Source organism: Acomys russatus, chromosome 11, assembly GCF_903995435.1.
Source record: "Acomys russatus chromosome 11, mAcoRus1.1, whole genome shotgun sequence".
Taxonomy (NCBI): Eukaryota; Metazoa; Chordata; class Mammalia; order Rodentia; family Muridae; genus Acomys; species Acomys russatus.
The window spans coordinates 58,619,473-58,633,695 of NC_067147.1; the positions used below are offsets into that span (position 1 = coordinate 58,619,473).

Genomic DNA, 14,223 nt, shown 5'->3' on the forward strand with positions numbered 1-14,223 from the left:
GGGAGGGGGAGCTGGGATTTGGGCCGCGGCGGGAGCCCGAGTCGCCGTCACTCGAGTGCGCAGGCGCCTGGCGGTTACCGGTCTCGCCATGGAGCGGAAAGGTGAGCGGCGGAGCGGCCTCCGCCACGAGGAACGACGGCGGCCCCCGAATGGGCGCCGGGCGTCTCTCCTAGCCGCTGTCGCGGACCCCTGAATCGGCGTCGCCCTCGCCTCTTGTCCCCCCCGGCCGCGGCGTCCTCGGGCGCCCGCCGTCCCCGCCCCTCGTTCCGCAGCCCCCAGGCCGGGGCGGCGAGGCCTCATGGCTAGCCCGAGCCCCCTGCGGGTGCGCTGGGCCCGGCAGCCGCCGTGCAGCCCGTGCAACCGGCCCCGCGCCCAGCCCGCGTCCGCAGGCCCCGCCGCCCCGCGTTCTCGCGCCGCTCCCCACCTCCCTCCTCCATCGGCCTTTCATCCATCCCTTTCCTCCCGCAGTGCTCGCGCTCCAGGCCCGAAAGAAAAGGACCAAGGCCAAGAAGGACAAAGCCCAAAGGAAGTGAGTGTTGTACCCCAACATCCCGCCCTTTGCGTCTCCTCGGGGACCTCCTCCCGGGTTGCGGGTCTAGGACAGGCACCGGGTTCGGGCGGCTCCCCGCCGCCCCCCGCCCCGCAACCCCACCCCACCACATGGCTTCTGGGCTGCTACTGCATGATTCGCCCTCCGGGAGCCATGTGGAAAGGAGCTGGGGCGCCAGGCCCGGGTCTGAGCTGCTCCCCGGGCCTGCAGGAAAGGACCTGCACCACTCACCAGCTCCAACGTGGAGGCCGGTGTGGGCTGGCGGCCGGAGCTGGTAATGATTACCTGCCTGTCTGTGAACTCTGCTCTCCCTTGCTCCGCAGCGTCTTAGCCTCCTACGTCTGTCTGTCTGCACGCTAGGCCACCAGGAAATTGTTGAATGAATTTTCCCTGTTTATTCTTGGCCCTGCTAAAACACACGTTCGCTTGGGTAGAGGAGAGCGCTTCCCCGCGCCTGGTTAATCTACTTCCTAAGTCTTCGAGGCGCATCGCCGCCCTGTCGCTATGCCGGCTGACCGCATCAAGCACTGCCGGCAGGCGTGTTATCACCTCCTCTGCCTATAGAAGTTAGTGCATTAATCACATATGCCGTTTGGGTGGCCCTAGTGCCACATTTTTCCTATCGTGTGTGTGTGTGTGTGTGTGTGTGTGTGTGTATGTGTGTGCAAAAAGAGGGCACACACAGCCTGATAGAAACCCACATCGAGGAGGGCTTCATCAAGTGAGCTTAAGCTTTTTTGTTTGAGACAAGGACTCACTGTATAGCCTTGGCTGACTTGGAATTCCAGGATGGCCTCGAACTCACAGAGATTCGCTTGTCTCCGATTCTCAAAAGCTGGATTTAAAGTTGTGTGCAACCACGTCAGGCAGGTGATCTTCGAGGATAGCTTTAAGAACAATGTTGTTCTAACATTTAGTTGCGAAGGCTCCTCCACGTCGTCCTTTTTTTGTTTTTCGAGACAGGGTTTCTCTGTGTAGCCTTGGCTGTCCTAGACTCGCTTGCCTTGTAGACCAGGCTGGCCTCGAATTCACAGAGACCCACCTGCCTTTGCCTCCCGAGTGCTGGGCTTAAAGGCGTGCGCCACCACGGCTCCTGGCTCCTGCAGGTCGTCTTACAAAGTTCTCTGCCCAGCTCTTGCTTTCAGACCCATTATTTTCTGTGGTTTTCCATTTATCTGATACTTTGTGCGTTGTACCATCCAGCTGGGTCTGCGCTGATGTAACACATTAGGGCTCCCTCGGTGGCCTTGCTGGGTAACAGCAGCAGATTCCAGTGGGTTGGGTGTGTTGTTTTTGGAGGCTCCTTAAAGTTTGGGGAAGACATGCAGAGTGTTTGAGTAGGACGGAATGGTGAATGACCTCACCCATTGCTACATTTCCTATTGTGTGTCTTAGGTTTTTCTTGTCTTGTTTTTTGTTTTTTAAATTAGCACGTGACTGAGTCGTGGGCAGGCATGAGAGTGCTCAGGTTCTTGGGTTGATTATCGATGTAGGGACTGTCCAGAGCTAGTTTTGAACCCTGCATCAATTGGTTAATAGAAACATCAAGGAGCTAACCTAGCAGCAGTTGGGAATCTAAGCACTCATTGAGGGAAGCCATGTATTTATAAAGTTTTCTGATGGAAGGAGGAAATTATATTTATTTATTTGGTTTTTTTGAGACAGGGTTTCTCTGTGTAGCCTTTGGCTGTTCTGGACTCCTTTTGTAGACCAGGCTGGCTTTGAGCTCACAGCGATCTGCCTGCCTCTATTTTTCTCCATGTCGCTCTGGCTATCCTGGAACTTGTTCTGTCAACCCGGGCTCTGCCTGGCTCTGCCTCAGGAGTGCTGGGATGGAAGGCCTCGCTATCACACATGCTTTAAAAGGATTTTGAGACAGCCTCACTTTAGTGGTCTAAACTCAGTTGATCCTCCTGCTTCAGCCTCCACGGTGGCAGGGTGACTGGGTTTGTGCCATCATGTCCTGCTGGCTAAAATTAGCCATATAGTATTTAGAAATTTTTTCCCAGGTCACCTGTCTTGTGTAAGACATGGAATTTTACTTTGATATTAGGGTGAGTCAGGCTGTGATTTGTCAGGTGAGTGTGTGGATGGATGCCTAGCAGGCGTTCAGCACTTCATGTTGTCGAGGTTGCATGTGTAGTGGGTGTGGGCGTGAATGCATAAGTCAGAGGCCAACTTTTAGGACTTGCTTCTGTCCATCACCGTGGAGGTTCCAGGGGTTGAACTTGGGTCATCGGGCCCGGTGTCAACAATGCATACCCAGCCTTTTGGTGGTGGCGCACACCTTTAATCCATCCCAGTGCTCAGGAGGCAGAGACAGGTGGATCTCTTGAGTTCGAGGCCAGCCAGGGCTACACAGAGAAACCCTGTCTCAAAAAACCAAAACAAACAAAACATAACAACACATACACACCGAGTCATCTCACCTGTCAGCGTGTTCTTGTTTTTGTTTTTTCTTGCTTTATTTTTGATTTTTCAAGACAGGGTCTCTCTGAGTAGCCTTGGCTGTCCTGGACTCACTTTGGTAAACCAGGCTGCCCTTGAACTCAGCCATCCACCTGACTGCCTCTGCTTCCTGAGTGCTGGGATTACAGGTGTGCACCACCCTGGCTGTGTCTTGTTTTTTAAAAGCAGAGGCTCCTACTTTGTGTCACTGTACCCTTGTGTTCACTGCTGCAGGCAACTTAGCCTTGTCTGTGATCTTAATTATTTCTGTTCTTACCCTTTGGTGATTACAGACTTAGCAGTTATTTCACTGAATATAATTTACTTCCCTCTTGTTTCTTCAGCTGCTTTTCAAGTTGTTGAAACGTCTGATTAATTTGGTTAGAATCTTCTATGAGAAGTCCCAGCTGACCCAGGTAACTTGGTCTGTTCTTGACTGCATTCCTCACAACTTTGCTGTTTTTCAGGCAAACTTTACGTTGCTAGGAAGTTGTTGGGAAGGCCTGCCATACTATCATCTTCTGGTTTTGAGTTCTGGTTGCAGCCTGACCTTGGACAAAATTAGTCCTTTATTTGAGTAGCTCAGCTGTAGTGAAAAGTTGTCAGAACTAAACAGTACAAAAAGTACAGGTGTAAGCCGGGCGTGGTTGCGCACACCTTTAATCCCAGCACTCGGGAGGCAGAGGCAGGTGGATCGCTGTGAGTTCGAGGCCAGCCTGGACTACAAAGTGAGTCCAGGACAGTCAAGGCTACACAGAGAAACTCTGTCTCGAAAAACCAAAAAAAAAAAAAAAAAAAAAAAAGCACAGGCTTAGGGCCTTCTCACTGCTCCCCTATAGCCAAGCCATGAAGGGGCACCGAGGGGATACATTGTCTGATGCTGGGGATTGCCTGGAAAACTAGAACCCAGGCACTTGGAGCAGTTGCCATAGTCAGAGCCTGCTGCTGCCTGGGCAGTGTTGCTGCCTCCAGAGCACAGGCCAAAACTTCTGGCCCTTGGGGTTTTGTGCTGAAAGGTTAAGGGAAGTGAACTTGCATTATTCAAACAGAGCAATTCCTTCTCCACCCTGACTTTTCTAGACTACCCCCCCTTTTTTTTTTTTAAAGACAGGGTCTCTGGAGCTCATTGTATAGATCAGGTTATCCTTGAACTCAGACCTGCCTCAGAGCTAGGACTGAAGGTGTGCACATCAGGCCCTAACATTGCCTAGTTGTGTGGTGATCAGTTCCTCTTTATAGGTGAGTACGGCCTATGGCCTCTTCAGATCTGTAGACCTAGGCCCTGCAGCACATGTCTAGATGGTAATTCTTTGCTGTGTTGGAGACAAAGACGGTAAAGCCTGAGGGGGAAGGTGCCCACCTGTGTGCACAGGGCTTCTGTGCCCTGAGTGGTTAGCTTCCGGCAGCTCGGGGCCTGCAGGTGGCATGGAGCCAGGGTTAGAGCGGCTTCACTCACGTCTCATTAGTCAGCTTGCAGGTGAGTTAGGACTGCAGTTTTCACTGCTTGCAGTTAAGCACCATACAGGTTTGTGCAGATGTGCTGTGTGACTGAGCTGGGAGACCGCTGACATGGGTTCTGGTGCTCCAAGCTGGGGGAGGGAGATGTTTTCTATCCATTTATTTTCCCTAAGTGTAAATTGTTACATTGAAACTTCATGAGAAGAAAGCATCAAGTTCCTAACACAGTGTCTAGTAGAAAGTCGAGCCAGTGCAGGAGACTGTGGGGCTGAGTTCTCTGTCAACTCCACACAGTAGAAATCTTGTGTGTTCTACGGTTGGGTTCTTAAGTTCTGATAGGGTTCTAGTTCAAGACACAGAGTAGCTTCCTGAGCGTCTCAGTAGCTGGGCTACCCTAGTTTAATGCCTGCTAACAAACAAACTACTTTTTGAAAAGAATTTTGAGACAGTTTTTCTCTGTGTAGCCCTGGCTATCCTGGAACTTGCTCTGTAGATCAGGCTGGCCTAGAACTCAGATCTGCCTGCATCAGCCTCTCGAGTGCTGGGGTTAAAGCTGTTCCACCCCATGCCCAGCAAGTTGCTTTCTCTTAAATTATGTACAGATATGTGTGTGTCTTTAGAGACCAGAGGATGTTGGATCCTTTGGAACTGTGGTTACAGGAGGGTGTGAGCCACCATGTGGGTGCTTGGAACTGAACCTTTAGTCTTTAACAAGAGCAGCCAGTGCTTTTAACTGCTGAGCCATCTCTCCAGCCCCCCTTTCTTGTTCTTTCTGCTTTCTTTTGTTTTCTGAGCAAGGTTTCTCTATGTAGACTTGGCTGTCCTGGAACTCAGGGTGGCCTTGAACTCTTGGTTTTTCAAGACAGGGTTTCTCAGTGTAGCCTTGGCTGTCTAGACTTGCTTTTGTAGACCAAGCAGGCCTCAAACTCACAGCGATCCACCTGCCTCTGCCTCTGCTTCCCTAGTGTGTGCCACCACCTCCAGGTTCCTTTTCTTGCTCTTAATAGGTGTTTATAAAAGATACATCCTTTGTCATTTGGAATATTTGTATTTCTCATCTTCTTAAGGACTCTTTGGATTTCACTTGTTTTTAACATAAAGTGATTTTTTTTTTTTTTTTTTGCCCCGTGTGTCTTATTTTCACTTCTGAAATTTTCATTGTTAACTTGTAATTTTAATTGCATGACTATTAAATCTACGTGTGTGTTTTTAAAATGGGATCTCAAGAACCTGTGTCAGAAATACCTTTCTTTGTTAACAGGTGTATGTTAGCACATTTTGCTTACATGGGTGTTTCTACATGAGATCCAGACTTCCCCCTAGCCTCTTAGAATGATAAAGTAAATAAGACTTGTCTTCTGTTAAAAGGGAAGCTAAGAAAGGTGATCAGCTAGAATCTAGATTTTGTAGAGTTACCACCCACCTGCCTTCCATGCTGTGTCAAATGTATCAACCACTCAGGTCTGCAGATGACGAGGTCGGGAAGACATTGTGCACGCGTGGACGCTTGCACACCTGCACGCATGGACGCCTGCCTGAGCCAGAGTGGCACGAGCTCTTCTGGTTCTCCTCCTTTTTTTTCACCTTTGACTTTTTGTGATATTTTTCATGACTGCACTTGTATCAAATTCATAGTCTTGGTTTACTTGGTAGTGTTCCATTGATACATATCCACATGTGTACACTGCAAATCTGTGGCTGGTCTAATGGTCAGGGGTCAGTTGTATTTAATGTTTGTAACTTGAAACGTTGTTCATGTAAAAACTTTTATTCTCCTGAGATAATTGTTGTCTGGAGGATTATTGCTTCTGTTTGCTGACCTAGGCCTACCCCTAGAAGCTGTAAATCTAACCTAGAATGTCTTCAGTCTCTGAAACCTATTGCTTAATGAGCTTACCCTTTCTTGTTCTTACTGAGCTCTGGGCTGGCTAGTTTGACTCAGCTGTTGTGCCTCAAACTCCTCTCCCAGCTGACTTATTCAACCTGGCTTCTCTCTCTGGCCCCTGAATTGCTGTTTGGCCTCAAACTAACTCCAGCAATTGACTCTATTCTTCAGGCCCCTTCTCAGTCCCTGGCTCCTTCGGTCTTTACCTCTCTGCAGCCCATCCCTCTGTCACTGCCCTGCCACAACTGCCTGCTCTCTGCAGCCCATCCCTCTGTCACTGCCCTGCTACAACTGCCTGCTCTCTGCAGCCCATCCCTCTGTCACTACTGCCCTGCTACAACTGCCTGCTCTCTGCAGCCCATCCCTCTGTCACTGCCCTGCTACAACTGCCTGCTCTCTGCAGCCCATCCCTCTGTCACTGCCCTGCTACAACTGCCTGCTCTCTGCAGCCCATCCCTCTGTCACTGCCCTGCTACAACTGCCTGCTCTCTGCAGCCCATCCCTTTGTCACTGCCCTGCCACAACTGCCTGCTCTCTTCTCCTGAGAGTTGGGTGCATCCTATTCTGTCAAATCTTTCTCTGATTTGTCACTTTCTTTTTCGCCACTCAATGAGGCATCACTTTCAAACATGGGTGCTTTCTTCTACAAATTAACTTTACCTTCATTGTTTGGGATTAAAGGCTTGTGCCACCACACCTGGACCTAAGCTTTTCTTTACCTGAAACTCTATACCAGATCTGTTTGCCCCTGTGTCCTGGATTCCAGATGGACCACACCGACCTAAGGTCTTTGGATGTGATGTCTTGCCAGAGCAGCCATGTTCTGAATTAAAATTCCTCTATGTGTTCATTTTATTTTTATAATGTGAAAGCCTTGAGTTAAGACTTTCTTTTTGAAAGGTGGTGGTGTCGTACCCCGTTAATCCCAGCCCTAGGGAGGTAGAGGCAGTTGGATCTTTTGAGTTGTGGAGGCCATCCTGGTCTTCCTGAGTGAGTTCCCCGAGAGCCAGGGATACACAGAGAAACCGTGTCTTGAAAAACAAAACAACAAAAGGATTTCTTCTTTTTTTTTTTTCTCCCATTTATTTGTTTTATGTGTATGGGTGTTCGCCTGCACTAAATCTGTGTACCATGTACAGGCACCCTTGGCGGCCAGAAGAGAGGGGTCAGATCCTTTGGGACTGGAGTTACAGATGGTTGTGAGCAACTGTATGGGATGCTGGGAACCAAGCCCAGGTCTTCTGCAAGAGTAGCCAGTGTTTGTAACTGCTGAGTCATCTCTCTCAGCCTGTTTCTAGCATGTAGCTTGTCTTTTGAAGCCTTAGGGATCCGTTTCTTCACTACTCCAAATCTACTCACAGCCCAAATGCCTGCTTCACTTAGGAACCCCAGCGTGCATTGTTCAGGTTAAAGCCTGGCACTTCCTTACTTAAATGTCACAGTGCTATTCACACAGTGCAAGCGTCCTCTTCCCTAACCCACTCACTCAGCTTTCTTCCCTGGCTCCCCTCGGCCACCATCCTACCAGAGCATGGGTTTCCTGGAGGGTGGGGCCTGGGTGGGATTCTGTAGTTTGCCGGGGGAACTCAAAAGATAAGAGATGGTGGCTTCAGATCCATCAGGGTCCCTTGGTTTCTTTCATGCGGAGATACACACACTGTGAAGTCACTGTCTCTTCCCCAGCCACAGCTTCAGTGTCTAGAAGAGTGCCTGGCAGAGCGGTCCACACTGCTCAGCCTGGGGATGAGTGTCTGTTTCCAACACACATGCCGATAGAAGCTGTGTTGGAACACCGCGTGAATCATCTCCCCCCCCCCCCACACTGTGAGATGACTGTGACAGAGAACTATGTTGTTTGTGTTTTGACATGGCCTCATGTAGTCCAGGCTGGCCCCGAAAATTACATGTAACCATCATGCCTGGTTTCTGAGGTGTTGGGGATGGAGTCAGATCTTTGTGGGTGCTAAGCAAGCAGTATACCGGCCGGGCCACACCCTCAGCTCATCAGGGAACTTCGTAAGGGGTTTCTGATAAGCTAGAACCAGTCTGAGTCTCCTGGGCCCAGAGACCTGACCTGTAACACCCAGCCTCCTCTGTGGTGTCCTGCACCTGCTTCTAGCTGCGGCACTCCAACAAGCCTGCCTGATATTTGAGATTTATTAAGGACCGTCTTATTTTAAAGTGTAGTTTTGAGTCAGTGCGACTGTGAGAAGAGGTCACTAATGGCTGAAATCTAGCCTCGAGAAAACGAGCAGGTTCTATGTAATTATAGTGCCAGCTCAGTCTCAATGGAAAATGTGAACGCTTAGAAAACAAACATTAATTTATGAGGTTTTTTGAACTAAGTTTCAAACAGCACATCCCCATATTCTCCATTTAGTCCCTGAGTCAGTGCTCGCCTATATATCCACAATGGAATCATTAAAACAGCAAGTAAAGTATTATACAACATAAGTTCATCCAAATCTCACTTAACATAGCCAGCTTGTCCAGGAACCTTTTACAGAGACCAACAATGTTGCCTCAGATGGCTCAGCAGGTGAAGGCTCTTGCTGCCATGCCTGCTGGCCTGAGCTCAGGCTGAGTTCACATGCTTGAAGGAGGACCAACTTCTAAAAGTTGCTGTCTGACCTCCACACACCTGCCATGGATGTTCCCCACACATACTTGTGTGTTGGTATGCACACAATAAAAGAGATGTTGCTCGGCTTTACATTCTGATAAGTGATTATGAGTGCCCATGATTTCTCATTCACTAGTTGCTAGCATTTTGTCCTGTGTGCGTGTGCATGCATATGTATGTATTTGAAATGTAAAGTTTCATTGGGCGTGGTGGCACACACCTTTAATCCTAGGCAGGCAGGTGGATCACTGTGAGTTCAAGGCCAGCCTGGTCTATAAAGTGAGTCCAGGACAGCCAAGGCTACACAGAGAAACCCTGTCTTGAAAAACTAAAACAAAAAGGGAAAAAAAGAAATGAAGAGTTTCCAAAAGGTTCCAGAAGTTTCCTCATTCTTTGGAATCCATCCTCCTTACCCTTGGGCGGTGGCTGGCTACAGCTTCTGTAACCATGTGTAATATATTTTGTATTTTCCTTCTTTCTTTCTTTCTTTTTTTTAAATTTTTTAGAGACAGGGTTTCTCTGTGTAGCCTTGACTGTTCTGGACTCGCTTTGTAGACCAGATCTGCCTGCCTCTGCCTCTGCCTCCTGAGTGCTGGGATTAAAAGTGTGCGCCACCACCGCCTGGCTGTATTTTCCTTTTTTTTTAGTAAACAGTAACTTTTGGAGCAGGATGGCGTGCATGTGGATTTGGGAAGAGACCAGCTTACAGCCCAAGTGTCCCTGGCCTGCACGCTGGTCTGGCCTGTAAGCTGGTCTCTCCCCAAATCCACGTGCCATCCTGCTCCAAAAGATGCTCCTCTCCTCCGCCTGCAATGGCCAGTCTGGGTCAGGATTCCTGCGCCCACTGCCCACTGGAGTTGTCCGTCCGTCCCCCCAACCCCCGCTTCCTGAATATCCGTGGTGTTTCCAAGGGACAAAACCCACCAAGACTGCTTTTACCTGGGACAAAGCTTACAATCCTCCCCACAAATAACCCTGCCTTTGGTCAAATTGGCTTTTAGTTGCCCTAACTTACCTTTTGGTGAGCATTTAGGTGGTTTCCTGTTTTGTGTCTTTATGAGTAAAGCTATGTGGGAACGTTTTTTGTTGAACCGTTTGAAAATTGCAGAGGTCATGACTAACTACTACCACTCTAGCTACCTGAGCAGAATGGTGGTGTCCTTGAAGGACCATGATAGCAGAATCACTGCAGGAACTGACAAGTGGAGCCCAAAGTGTGTGCGCTGAGTGGAGTGGCCATCATCACGCCTGCACCCTCACAGCAGTCTTTGTTCCGCGACTCAAGCCTTAAATTAGTCCTGTTTCTTTATGCTTTCAACTCTTGCTAGCTGGCTGTCCATGCTCACCACATGCTTTCCCAGATGGTAATCCCTCAGCTCTCCCAAAGGCCCGCCTTACTGATGGAGAGACCAGGGCTCATTGTCTCTAGGCCATTCAGCAGGCCTGGGACTATTTGTTGGATATATGTCCCACTGCTGTTAAGCAGTATCTGTCTGTAGTGTGTGGTGTTTTCAGTCCAAATTGTTTTTAGCTTCCTCCATTACTCATAAGTGCCCACACCAGCTATACTGAGTTCAAGGCTCCTCAGTGTTCTCTAGCCCTCAGGTTATATTCAACTCGGAAGTGTACAGTTGGAGAACTGTTCCCAAAATTAAATTATTATGTTCCTGATTTTATCATACTAATATATAGTTGGGCTTATTTTTCATCTGTATTTAGCTTTAGGGTTTGCTTTTTGTTTGTGTTTAATTTTATTTAGCATTAAATATGAACCATGTCTCATTCTTTTTAAAATTGTAAGAACTTTTATTTTTGAAATTTGAAATAACACTTTTCCTTTCCTCCAATCCCTCCCATGAACATTGCCCCATTACTATCTCAAATTCATGGCCTCTTTAATTGTTACACACATAGTGTTACTTGTATGTATATGATTTCAAGACTGACAGTTTGGCATTAGATAACCAGTTGGAAGACCTTTAAGATATATTTATTATTTATTATGTATACAGTGTTCTGTTTGCATGTACACTTGCATATCAGAAAAGGGCACCAGCTCTCATAGATGGTTGTGAGCCACCATATGGTTGCTGGAATTGAACTCAGGACCTTTGGAAGAGCAGCCAGTGCTCTTACCCTCTGAGCCGTCTGTCTCTCCAGCCCAATTGGAGGGCTCTTAAGTAGAGAAGGGTCCTCAGCATTCCTTATTTGCTTACAGTTCTCACCGAGTGTTGAGGCCCTGCGAGACCCCTTCTTCCATGTCAGCGTGTCAGTTGGTGCTGCTCTGTGCAGGTCCTGTTAAGGCAGCCATGTTGATGAGACTTAATGGATGTAACTGACATTTTCAGGAGATTCAGTCTCACAGAAAACTCCCTCCTCCTCTTTTGCAAAGTCCGTGAGCCTTAGGTGCAGCAATTGCCTTGCAGATGTATCAGTTAGGGCTTGTTCTCTGCAGTTTGATCAGTAATGCTTTTCAATCATGGTCTCCATTTGTTGCAAAGAGAAGTTTCTATGGCAGAAACTATCTATCTATCTAGATACCAATGTTTTGTTTTGGGTTTTTTGTTGTTTTGTTTTTTGTTTTAGTTTTTTGAGACAGGGTTTCTCTATGTAGCCTTGGCTGTCCTGGACTCAGTTTGTAGACCAGGCTGGGCTCAGACTCACAGAGATCCACCTGCCTCTGCCTCCCGAGCGCTGGGATTAAAGGTGTGCACCACCAGGCCCGGATTTGTGGAGTTTTTCTGTTTTATTTTTTTTCCTAGATAGGGTTTCTTTTTAAAGTTTTATTTTGTATACAATGCTCTGCCTACATATATACTTGCAGTTCAGAAGAGGGCATCAGATCTCATTATAGATGGTTGTGAGCCACCCTGTGGTTTCTGGGAATTGAACTCAGAACCTCTAGAAGAGCAACCAGTGCTCTTAACCTCTGAGCCATCTCTGCAGCCCCCAAGATAGGGTTTCTTTATGTAGCCCTGGCTGTCCTGAAACAGGACAGGCTTTGAACAGAGAGAGATCCTCCCGCCTCTGCCTGGGATCAGAGGAGTGTGCCACCACTGCATGGCAACAGAAACTTTATTTACTTGTGCGTATTATTTAGGATAAGTATTTAGACTGTAGTTGGGAATTATGCTGAATTAGTAAAGTGTTCAGATCTTCCTTAGTAAGCTTTTTGCCCTGCTTTTCCCCTCCACTGCTGAAAGCAAACCATTTTATTCCACTCTGGCTATTGCTTTGAGGTAATAAGAATGTGGAATGAATGGTTGTTGTTGTTGTTTTTAAATTTCAGTGTGTGTGTGTGTGACAGAGAGAGATTGGTTGTGGGGACTCCTGTGCCACGTCAGCATGTCCAAGAAGTAAAGCTGCTTCGTTACTGCTTAGAAAGTCAGGAAGAAGCCGGGCAGTGGTGGCGCACGCCTTTAGTCCCAGCACTTGGGAGGCAGAGATAGGTGGATCTCTGTAAATTCAAGAACAGCTAGAGCTGTTACACAGAAAAACCCTGTCTTGAAAAACCAAAAACAAAAAAGAAAGTAAGGAAGAGCCGGGCAGTGGTGGCATACAGCTTTAATCCCAGCACTTGGAGGCAGAAGCAGCCAGGCAGATCGCGGTGAGTTTGAGGTCAGTCTAGTCTACAGAGTGAGTTCTAGGACAGTTAGAGCTAAAACAAAGAAACCCTGTCTTGATTTTTAAAAAAAGAAAGAGCTGGGTGGTGGTGGCGCACGCCTTTAACACTCCTAGCACTTGGGAGGCAGAGGCAGGCCTCTATAATCCAGCCTGGACTACAGAGCTAGTTCCAGGACAGCCAGAGTCTGCTAACAGAGAGACCCTGTCTATAAAAGCCAACCCTCCCCCCCCAAAAAAAAAATTAATAAAGAAATGAACATGACTGAGACACCGTTCCAACAACAAGGAATGCCTTAAACATTGTGTTGTTGTTCATTATTGAAAATAAGTATATATGTATAAAAGCACAAAGCTTCTCGTGCAGCCTTGATTGTCCTAGACTTGGCTTTGTAGACCAGGCTGGCCTCAAACTCACAGAGATCCACTTGTCTCTGCTTCCCTGAGTGCTGGGATTGCGGGCATGTGCCACTCTGCACCCAGCTCAAAAACACTCTTTTCTAGAAGAAATGGACTTGTGATCCAGTTGGAGAAGTGAAGCTGAGGTTGGAAAAATTGCAGAGGACCCAGTTACAGTTCCCAGCACCTACTTGATGACATATGGTCATCTGTAACTCCAGTTCCAGGGCAAGCAAAAGCCACCTTCTGGCCCCTGGGTGGGTACCAGGCCCATGTGTATGCTGCATATTGATACAAGCGGGCAAAACAATCACATCAAAAAAAGTGAATACAACTTGATTTGTTGTATTTTATGTGAATATGTGCCTCAGTATATGTGTGTGCACAGAGTGTCTAGTAATAGCAGAGGTCAGCAGAGAGTATCAGATCCCTAGAAAGGAGCGTCAGGTGGTTGTGAGCTGTCTGTGGGTGCTGGCAACTGGACCGGGACTCTTGTGAGATGAGTGGTCTTAACTGCTGAGCCACATCCCTAGCTCACTGTTTGGCTTCTTTGACAGCATAGCACTGTCAGTGTTAGCTATTGGCCACCATGGAGCATGCTGGAGAGTCACACAGCTAAGAGGACTGAGCTCTCAATGAAATGTAAGCAATTTTCCCAAGCTGACCAGTACCCAGTTCACAAAAGGGCCCAAAGCTCACAAAACACTTAACACCTGGCCTTTGGTGCTTCCTGTAAACCCAGCACTCGGGAGGCTGAGGCAGGAGGATTAACAACAGTTCCAGGCTTAGCCCTCTTTTAGACATAGGAGGCTACCTAGACCGATAGTCAACTATAAGGCTAAAATAAAGATTTGAGAAGATCCTAATTTAGCTCCTGTTTTCAAACATCACTGATGGAGAGTGCAGATCGAAACGAGTGGTGAGTGGTTTTCTCAGCAAGCGTGCCTGGATATTGACATGTCAATACGTTTCTCAGCTCTCATTTCCTATGGGCCTGCTAACTGCATTTCTTTCTCCTTCTCCTTCTCCTCCTCCTCCTCCTCCTTCTCCTTCTCCTCCTTCTCCTTCTTCTCCTTCTCCTTCTTCTTCTTCTCCTTCTTCTTCTTCTTCTTCTTCTTCTTCTTCTTCTTCTCCTTCTCCTTCTTCTTCTCCTTCTTCTTCTTCTTCTCCTTCTTCTTCTTCTCCTTCTCCTTCTTCTCCTTCTTCTTCTCCTTCTTCTCCTTCTCCTTCTTCTTCTTC

General features: G+C 47.9%; 1 protein-coding gene across 1 annotated transcript in view; it reads left to right on the forward strand.

The window, feature by feature from the left end:
• Srpk1 (SRSF protein kinase 1) overlaps nt 1-14,223 on the forward strand; it is a 40,175-nt gene continuing 25,952 nt past the window's right edge. Inside the window, exons 1-2 of the mRNA XM_051153435.1 lie at nt 1-101; nt 469-529. Coding sequence (XP_051009392.1) covers nt 89-101; nt 469-529 — 74 coding nt within the window. The 5' untranslated portion in view covers nt 1-88. The remainder of the gene's footprint in view (nt 102-468; nt 530-14,223) is intronic.